Source organism: Rhamphochromis sp. 'chilingali' (genome assembly GCF_963969265.1).
Source record: "Rhamphochromis sp. 'chilingali' genome assembly, chromosome: 15".
In the NCBI taxonomy this organism is placed as follows: domain Eukaryota; kingdom Metazoa; phylum Chordata; class Actinopteri; order Cichliformes; family Cichlidae; genus Rhamphochromis; species Rhamphochromis sp. 'chilingali'.
The window spans coordinates 26,122,663-26,133,141 of NC_137942.1; the positions used below are offsets into that span (position 1 = coordinate 26,122,663).

General features: G+C 45.0%; 1 protein-coding gene across 1 annotated transcript in view; it reads left to right on the forward strand.

Moving 5' to 3' along the window:
• The window catches only part of grin2ba (glutamate receptor, ionotropic, N-methyl D-aspartate 2B-a), a 139,514-nt gene that overhangs the window by 38,018 nt on the left and 91,017 nt on the right, over positions 1 to 10,479 (forward strand). The window contains exon 5 of the mRNA XM_080906272.1: positions 1,848 to 2,486. Coding sequence (XP_080762398.1) covers positions 1,848 to 2,486 — 639 coding nt within the window. The remainder of the gene's footprint in view (positions 1 to 1,847; positions 2,487 to 10,479) is intronic.

The window sequence follows — 10,479 nt, forward strand, 5'->3', positions numbered from 1 at the left end:
TTCACCTCTCCTCGAATCATTTCTGGATCTCGCTGATTTCTCTCTTTTCCTTTCCTTCGGTCGCTCACCTGGCCCCTCTGCATCTTCGTTAATGAAAAGCTCTATAAATAATGCGCAGGGAAGAGGGAATCAGACAGCAGGCAAGAGAGAGAGAGATACGGTCAAGTAGAACGTGGGAGGGAGGTGAAAGGATGGAGGGACGGACAGCAGACGAGTGAAAGTGCTTAAACTAGGCCAATAGGGGTTGAGTGAGGTGGGCGGGTATCATATCAAAGCCTCGCGAGCTGCTCCGAGCACCTTTGCCGTCAATCCCTTAATTCAATTCCGGCGTTAGTCGGTTTGTCCTCGTCTCAGGTCGGCGTGTCAGTCATCTCGCTCCAGACAGTTAGTCAGTCAGCTGAAGTTGGCGAGGAGCCGTCTCTCCCTCCATCTGCCCTTTATGGTTTTTGAGTTCGCTCGCTCTGTTCGTCCCTCCTTCCTCTGCTGCACTCTCAGCCGTCTCATCTGGAGGGAGAGTTTATATCATCCTTATACTATAGTGCTGCTTCAGGAGTCCACATGAATAATTGATGCTTGTAAGATTATACTTGAAAACTCTGAACTGTGCTCCATTATGTCGCGTGTGTCTCTGTTAGTGTTGATACTGGAATATTAATCAATATCATCTATTTTTTTTAGCTAGATATTCATTAAAAGACAAATATAACAAAGCTATATCATGACGACAGCAACCAGCGCTGTGGGTGTGTGAGAGGAGGCGCAGCTAAAGCAATGCTTTATGTTTAAGATGAAATATAAAATGACCAACAGTTTGGATCTTCGCTGATATTACGCAGCGTTGTAAAACAAAATTATTACATCCAAGAATATATTTACTGATTTTATTAGTAAAACAATACATGAAAAACACCTCGAATCAAAAACTGTATTTGGCTTATTCGCCTTTTTTCATTTGCACTCCTTTCGCTCCAACTCAGGTTTTTGCTTTGCTCCCATTTACTGCTGCAGCGGTTCCTCTTTTCTCTGCAATCAGCGTTTGTTTACTTCCGCATACACAAAATAGATCCGACTACTCACAGGTGAAGTGAAGGAAGCAATGATTTAGTTCCTTGTCTTGAGCCATCCCTTATTTCTTTGCATGTTGGTTCCAAGTAGCCAGGCTTTGTTATAATTTCTAAAGTGGTCATGCACAGTAGTTCTCCAGACTTTCTGAAAGTGTTTCTTTCAGTCCTTGTACTTAACCATTTTCAGAAGCATTTTGAAAACTGACCTATGAGTCATGAGAACAATCATGAGAAAGCATCTTATTGACAGCAGCTTCGTTTTCAGCATGGCAATGACCACAAACACGCTGCCAGTGTACTAAAATCATACCCGGATAGAAAAGCACACAGGGGAACACTATCAGTGTTACTGAAGCAGTGTTAGCGTCCCTACTAGTCGGTGAAGTGATGATGGGTGGAGTAAACACTGCATGAACTGAAGGCAGAAATGTAGCTTTTCGAATCGCTGTCAGTCCAATTTCTGATCCAAATATCAGATCTGTGTATCCATACCAGAAATTTGACCTCATCTCTTATCTCTATTTTCCTTTTAAAGTTTGCTTTGTCTTGATATTTCTCTTCCTTCTTTGTCCCATTTCTTTGAACTGACATTAAATTATGCTTTGATTCATATGATGCATCCAGCCCTGATTGGCAGTTCATTTGTTAACCTCTGTTTCTCTTCATCTCCCGCTTCTTTTTTTCTCTTTCCTTCTTCTCTGTCATCTTGTTTTGTCAAATCTCTGCCTACCTCCTTTTCTTCTCTTTCCTATCTCCATCTTCTTCTCCTCCTTGTCTCGGCAGGTATTGCTCTCCCACTCCTACACCATGCCTGTCTGCGGATGCCGCGGCTGCTCCCCACCTTGCGGCCATGCCAGGGCTTGCTCTGGCACCCCCTCGGTTGCTCAGGAGCAAGAACGGGTCCGAACCCTACATCCACCCCCGCCGCCGTTCCACCACCACCGCACCGGTTCGTCTCTCTGCCTGTCCCTCCTTCTCCTGCTCCTCTGCCTTCTCCACCTGCCCCCGGCCTGCCACTCACGGAGAGACAAGCCCGGCGGAGGAGGCGGTGGCAGCCACTATATTCCCATCCCTCAGCCTCCTCCCCACCACATGGCCCTGCCCAACATCTTGCACGTCTTCAGCATCGCTGTCGTTCTGGTGGGCAACTCCAGTGAAGTGGCGCTGGCCGGGGCCCGAGAGAAGGAAGACTTCATTCACATGGCGCCGAATGTTGAAGTGCTGACCATGAATGAGACTGACCCTAAGAGCATTATCAAGAGCATCTGCGACCTCATGACGGAGCACTGGCTACAGGGCGTGGTGTTTGGGGATGACACTGACCAGGAGGCCATCGCCCAGATCCTGGACTTCATTTCAGCCCAGACGCATATCCCCATTCTCGGAGTACGCGGAGGCTCCTCCATGATCATGGCTGCCAAGGTAGGTCACTTCCACACAAGAGGACAGCTTTTGTAAAAAGGAATTAGCACCATTTATGTGTAGGCTGTGTCTTAATATTAAAATACAAAATATCCAATTATGCCAAACCACATGTACACCTCCAATTCTTGTCTTGTTATTGGGTGACCGGCACAGACAACTTATCAAACTGGCACGCTGGAGGAGAAGGTAACGCTGTTTTTGCTTCTCACAAGGCCAGTCCTCACTCTAACCTTAAATCTCAGCTGCGTTTCATTTCCGATTGGCTGCTGTCAATCACGCTGTTCCCACTGCTTTCCCCCCGTGAAATCTTGTCACGGATTGATTACGTTTTCCAATCAACAAAATATGGATTTAAAGTCTCCAGACGTAGCCTAGGTGATGGAAAGCAACCCTGGCCTTAAACGTCTGCTATCAAATAGGTGAGTTTGTATTTGGCAGTAAGAGTAAAAAAACTGTGGTTCTGCACTATTCATGTGTGCAAGTATGACTTAAAAATGACACAAAGCACTTTCGTGTAATTTTATGTTATAATGATGCCTCAATAAAACAGAGAAAGCATAGCTTGACTGTAACAGAGGGCTTCTTGACTCTTCCTCCACCACCTTCCTGTTCCTGTTTGCAGACATGCAGACAGACAGACAGACAGACAGCAATGCTAAGCTGGGGTGTCTCACTTGAAAGACAAAGTGCCAACAGAGCTGATGCCAGTGACAGGATCAGCTGGAGATTGCACCAGAATAGAGAGCTAGATCTCTGCCTATTTACTACGCCCTGCCTAATGGGATAAAACAATCTGCTGCTGCTTTATCTGTGTCCGCCTGGGATCTGGATTTGGACTCCGCTTCTCAAAATCAGCTCATTCATTTGGTGCTGGCTGGGAAAAACACACACACACAGTTAAGGAAAAAAGTATAGATCTATGACGGAGAGTGAAACCTGGTGTCTCAGTCTTATCTCTGCCATCCACGTCTTCATGTAGTCATCCTCTAGTTTGTCCGCGTACCCTCTTGGTGGCAACAGGTCGTTGCGCCAGCAGAGATGTGAGCTGCAGTGACACGCCGAGGCCAGCGGCCACCACTGAAACTCTTCTCTCTGTTCCTTCTCATTAGAGCTCTAAGGAGCGAAGTGGCAGAGAACCGTCTGCTCCCATTTAAAACTGCTCCACTCCAATTGCAGACACTGCTGCTTGGCGGACACATCTATGCTCACAGTTCAGTCCTCGTACAGACACGCACCCCCACACCCAGACCTGCTAATCACATTTTTTTTTAAAGAAAACAAAACTGTATAAATCATTTCAAGAACTCCAATCGTCATCCAACTGTGTTAAATATTAAAATTTCTATTTGTGCTTCACCGAATGCAAAAACACAGGCTGAAGAAAATCCACGAGAAAGAAGGAATTGGCCCGTGTGAACATGTTTGTGTGTGTGTGCAGCAGCGGTGTTGTTAATTAAGTGCACGTGGCCCTAAGTGCACCACGCGGTGGAAAAAGAGCAGCGTTTTGTGGAGAAGCATTAAATGGATTTCCCCCAACTGCAAGCCAGAGACTGCCTCCCCTGAGAGCTTCCTCCTGGCTGCGCTGAGGTCTGGGGGAGTCAGGAGGGACAAGGTCGCACCAAGGCTCAGTGTCCCCGAACGGATTTGTGTCTGCCTAATGGGCTGAGACAACGGAGTGCCGAAAGTATAGCAGGGAAGGATCAGAAGGCAGGAGAGGGAGGGAACGCAAAATACATGAGTGAAAATAGAGAAATTGAGATAGCGGGGGGAGGAAATGAGACTGAGGGGACTAAATTCTACTTTGAGGGAAAGTGGGTAGGAAGGGAGAGGCGGGACGTGGATCAGGTGGGGTTCAGATGGGGGCTGCCTGTAGACGAGACGGGCAGATGTGGCCAGAGGGCACAAAAGTAGTCAGTTTAAGACCATTCAGACTTGAGGGGAAGGGGGGGATACTGTGTCTAAAAGTGAGTGGTAGGTGCTGAGAGAGATAAAGAGAGAGGGGGAAAGTTTCCTCTCTCGCGGACAGCTGCGATGGAGAAAAAGCGATAAAGTATGGAAGATAAAATGAAAGGCAGAGTTATAGAGCTTAAGAAAAATTGGCTTTTGGTATTTGTGTGTTTTTTTCTGAGAGAGCATCTCCAGGAAATGGACTGACAAAGATTGGGAAATAGGGATGGAGTACGGGGCGTTTATCTTAGGGCTCCTAATCATCACATGCTCGCGCGCGCGCGCACACACACACACACACACACACACACACACACACACACACACACACACACACACAAATGAGTGCATCCGCCAAGACTGAAGGCCAAATGCTGCTATTACAGTTGACAGCATAACCCCTCCTTTTTCATTACACATCCGAGGAAAGATGATAACAGGAAACGACGGAGAAGGTGGGGTTTGGGGTTTTAGTGTGTGCTGGAGAGGAGAGTTTTCAGGACTGGTACAAGATAATTCCATAAAACGGGCACTCTGCAGGAGAGTAAGTGTGAAGAGTCAAACTGGATCTTTATCAGAAAAATGCTCTTTTTCATGCATGCATGAGTGTTACTTACAAAGCAGTATCATTACCAAGGAACATGCTTTGGGGCTGAAACTGCAGTTCCCTAAATTAAAGGCTGACTCCAGAAGTGAGCGGATCCTCGTGGAATCACATGTTCAGTAGACAGTAGACAGCGGAAAACACGGACGTAGCTTTGGGGTCGGAAAAACGCCAATGCTAAAAACCTGCATTCTGTCTGAAAACCACCAGATGGCGATACCTGTGGGTGCGCAAAGACGTCCTATAAAAGTCTATGCGATAATGGCTTTCTGTTCTGACCTCCACAATATTTTCCTGCAGAGTTCATGAGCGCACTCGTTTGGAATCATTGCAGAAATTTTTTTTAGAAATCTCGGTGATACTATGTTTCAAAATGGAGGATTATCTGTGGTGTGAAACTGCACACAGTGGTTTCAGTCAGACTCGCCATCATATCTGGCTATTTGCAGCTGAGACACCAATGGTGAGTAGCTCATCTCATTTGCCAAGATGCAAATGAAAAGCTGAGTTTACCAAAATACACGTGCACACGTGGACAACACCAAATATCTGTTTTAATGTGCAGTTAACTTTAGTAATAGCTTATCCTAAACTCCAGCTCAACTCAAGGTTTCACAAAGCAGTAGGTGACATCACAGCAGTTACATCCATCTTTGATATAGCCTACAGTCAGAGATCATTACCCAAAACACTAAGACTCGTTTGACATCCGTAACAAGCAAAAAGCTCCAAGTGAAGGAATTACCCAGGAATAAATGGGACTCTAGCTTCCACATTTGTTGTGTATGAGCATGAAAGTGGAAGAGTTAAATAGATGAAAGGCATGGGCGGAGGAATCCAGGTGGGTCCATATTAGCACCAAATGAGGAAAAAGGCGGATGAAGAGGGGAAAGGTGAGAAATGGATCAAGGCAAAGGGTACTCACATCTCCCAGAAAGTTTCATCACTCAACCAAGTGACTCCTTCAGTCCCAGCTCATATAAACGGTACACAGTTCCATTAGGACATTAAAACTAAAAGTAAAACCTTTGCCTAACAATAAGTCACAAGCTTAGGTTCTTGATTCTCAATATACAAGGAGGCCTGCGGGAAATGAGTCTTCTACTCAAAAATTAAGGCATTTTATCCATGTCTCATTTACAGAAGCGTTTTCTTCCATGTCTAAGCGTTTTCTAAAATTGACACTCAAGGTTCAGCATGCAGACTGGAGCAGCCAGGGATCGAACCACCAACAAACCAACCACCAACCGTAACCACATTGTAGATCCCCTCCTTGGTTCAACGATGGTCATTCCCTTTTCACGTAAATGGACTCTTTGACTCCTCATTCAAACCAAGAACCAAGCCTTCTTTTTACACTTACAGGCCCATTAGGTGTAAATACAGAGCAGCGTCTTATCCTGATGAGGTTGCTCTTCTATTTTGTGCCATCCACTTTGTCAGAGGTTCCTTGGTTTCCCTGATATATAATTCCCAGGAACCACAAACACTTTATTGCCCAGTTTATGCTGTTGGACCTGATCCTTCGGGTGAACCCGTTTTTGTAGCATTTTGGGGTTTGAACAAATGCATCTCAGCTGTTCCGATACTCCTGACACATAAAGGATCACCAATGGTTTTTGCTTGGGCAGCGTTCGTTCTTCTTCTCTTCTGAATCACCCGGAGCTTTCTTTTGGCCTCTTCGCAGCTTTGTTAAACGCTCAGCTGGGATAAGCACATTTACTCAGGGCCTCTTTGATATGTTGTTCTCCTCCTTCCCTGGCTGTTGTGTCTGGCAGGAACGGTGTTCGCTCTGTGTTGTAGCCTCCTGATGACGCCCAGTTTATCCTCCAGTGGATGATGATACGAGTCAAACCTTAAATACTGCTCTGTATGTGTTGGTCCCTCCCTGGTTAACTTTATGTGTTTGTCTAGGAAGTTAACATGAACAATGAATTGTGGTACATCCTGAGATTCGTGGTACCCCCCACCCAAAAGCAAAAAACCCGACTGTGTCCACAACAGAATCAACTTTCTGGGATTTCCTTACCTTTACTATTAAGCCTCCATTAAGACTCTCACATCTATATCAGTGAGTAAGATCAATGAGGGAGGGAGGGAAAGAGGGAGGGCATGACGATAAATAAGAGGATGAGTGCTTTGTGTGGATGGCCACATGACTGAGAAAACAGAGGGAGAGAGGGGAGTCGGGGAGCGACACAGACCTATTTGCAGCAGTGGTGTTGCCATCTATCCAAACAAAAAGAGAATCTGCCTACGCCTGGATGGAGGAGGATGGAAGAGGAAGAAGAAGAAGACGGATCGAGCACAGCTGTCCGCACATCTGTGAAAGACTGGATAAGATAACCAAAGAGAAAACACAGGCACTCATCTAACTGTTTAAGTGCGTGCGGGTCTATAGGCATCTGTGTGTTTGTGTTTATGTAGCCAACATGACTGTAGCTGCCAGTCCTTTTGTCACTAGTGATTTCCAGCACCACCCTGTTTGTTGTAGCACTACAGTGTCTGTTGGACTGCAGTAATCAGCATGATCTAAAGCTCTGGCTAATGCTCATATTATCAAGACATGCGGCGCTATTTTCCTCAGCTTGTCTAGAAGGTACGGCTTTGTAGTGGCACAAATAGCTGTAGTTGTTGCCGATCACCCCCAGGGCCACTACGCAACAAGAATAGTGAACCAATCTGAGGGAGGAGGCAGTCGTTGTAGATTAGGAGGGAGATAGCATCTGCTTGTGCATAGGATTTAGCTATAAGATCGTCAGCAATTAACGAGAAAAAGGGGAACGCAGCCAACCCTGATTACTGGAAACTGTAATATAATATGAATAACATTTGCACACATGCAGGAGGATGCAAAATGATGGCACACATGCTTTTTTCCCTCCATAAATGTACAGTAACATGTGTCACAAGGGGGATTAATGGATGCATATTAAACAGATATTCTAAGAAAGTCTAAACTGTTTCCACGACACCATCGCATCCACACACAAAGCATCCACGGGGGGATGCTCGGGCGCTCGGGCACACAAACAAATCTGTTCCCTCGCATCCATTGTGCGACTGGCAGCTTTCTTCAGAAGCCAAACAGCAGGATGCGATCAATTAACTTTTGCCCAAATAATTCAGCTGTTTTCACCTCTCTAAAAGTGGTCATTTGCACTGCGGGTGTCCCGAGCCTTTTGTGAGGGGAGAGAGAGAGAGCAATTTTGTGTACGAGCGCGAGTCGTCCCCGTCTGCGTGCCTTTGTGTTCAGAGGAGACCGGGCTGATGTTGAACCGGAGCCAGACGTAATTGCCGTGGAGTGCGCAAGTAAGCCAGTTGAACCATTTAATCACAGCGCCAAGAGGGAGTTCAGTGGTGCAATTAACGCCCGTACCTCTGAAGAAGCATGTTCCGGTCATTCTCTGTGTTTACGTTTTACCCTATAGTTAGGAGGAGCTGTTCTTTCAAATTTTGGGCCCCAAAAGAAACAGACTTGTTTAGGCGTTGTTTCTGTACGCTCACCGTGCCCTCTTGGGGTTTTTATCCGGGGCGGTTGAACATAAACGTTTCTGCATTTATATTCCCAATTAATGTCCTACAATAGCACCTATTGTTGTAGCAATCACCGAGGTCCTGTACTCTATTAATGTAATGTGCCGTTCGGCTTGGCAGGACCGCGTCCTCGCTAAAACATAGATGCAATTAGGAGCAATTTGTAAACGATAAGAGAATTAAAAAGCGAGTGTTCCTCTGCCTGACGTCGCTCTCTCTCTCTCCGAGTTTCTCTTTGTCTGTTTTTATTTCTTGCCTCCCCCCCATTCTGTTTCTGTCTGTTCCAGTCTCTCATCTGTGTCCCTCGCCTCTAATTGTTCAATTCATTTGTGGATTTTATTATTTTTTTGTGTCCAGCAAAGCATATTGAACCCCATCTAACAGCTTTCTGATCTATCCTTTCATCCCAGCTATGTTCTCTTTACTTTCTTTTCCTTATTTTTTTTGGTTTCATCCCCAGGTGCATCTCGGTCAGCTCATTTACTGTCTGTGTGCCTGTAGCAGTGTCCCAAACGGCTGCTTTCAAATGCAAAAAGATTACTGGGAGAGTTCCTTTTCTGGAACTTTGCACGTGTTTTGAGATTGTATATATACTTTTTACTGTTACACAAAAAAATGCTAATATAAACGCTCAGCTGAATCCCGAAATTTACATCGTGGTCCACATACAGCCTACTTTGATCTTAAATGGGCCAGACCATTGTAGCTCACCCTTTCTGCCAGTGTAAAGAAGTTTAATTACACTTTTAATCCCTGAGATATCATAACGTAGAAAAAAGAAGTGCAATTTCAACTGTATGCCTCATGATAAAGAAATACTGCTGTAATAAATGAAAGAAATCTGCCAGCATGACTTTTTGGGCTTAAACTATAAGAAATAAATGTGTAATGATGCATAAAAACGCATGTCATTGCCCAGACTTAAAATAAAAATAAAACAGATAGTTTTGGTCAATTCACAGAAAACATTTTTTGTTTTGTAACTCTTTGTAAGAAAATAGAAACTTCTCAGTTTGACAGTGAAAAAACAGCCATTTGGTTGTTTAACTGTTACTTAATTACCTTAATTAGTATGAAATATGGGGGAGCTGCAAAACGTCTTAAAATAAGGTTAAATTTCCCAACTTTGTGCCCTCCTTTACATTTTCCAACACACTCCAATGGGCCGGGTTGGAGTCTTTGCCGGGCCTATTCTGGCCCCCGGGCCTTATATTTGACACCCCAGCTTTACAGGAAGAGGATAAATCCAAAACTATAGAAAGTTTTCTTAATTTCTGCATGGAAATGTCCCCTCAGTAGTCTGTTACCTTCTCATTGTCCTGGTTTAGAAAATGTGACAGCCCACTGTGTGTGTGTTCCCCTTTCCTTTCCTCGAGCGAGAGAGGGAGCTAGGAAGAGGTAGTGAAAAGTATCGAGAGCCCTAAATTTATGTGTCCTATTTTCTAACCCTGTTGGTCTCAATTTACTCCGACCATTTAGAATGTGGCCATTTTTAAACCTGCTCCACAACTTTTCATTCTGCACCTCTCCCTCTCTGAACCTGACTCACTTTTCACTCTGTGATTTTTAATTTATTTTAATACCTGAAGATTGATTAAAGAAAAAAAAACGCTGAATGCTGATTTGTCGGTCTTTTCATTCATCAGGTTGTAACGTTCTGCTGTTTTACTCTTCCTCTCCGTCTTGATTTGTGAAATTGGATTGTTGTAGATGGTCTCCTTCGTCCCGTGGCAGCTCATGAGCCAGACGGACAGATTTACACTAGATGTATGGGTTAATCCCCCTTCCTTGCCCCCTGTTTTCCACACCTTGTCACTCACCTGCCTCTCCCTGTTCTCAGGTGCCGGCAGAACTGAGCGAAATTTGTCAGGAATGGTGCATTAAACCGGGACAGTTCATCCA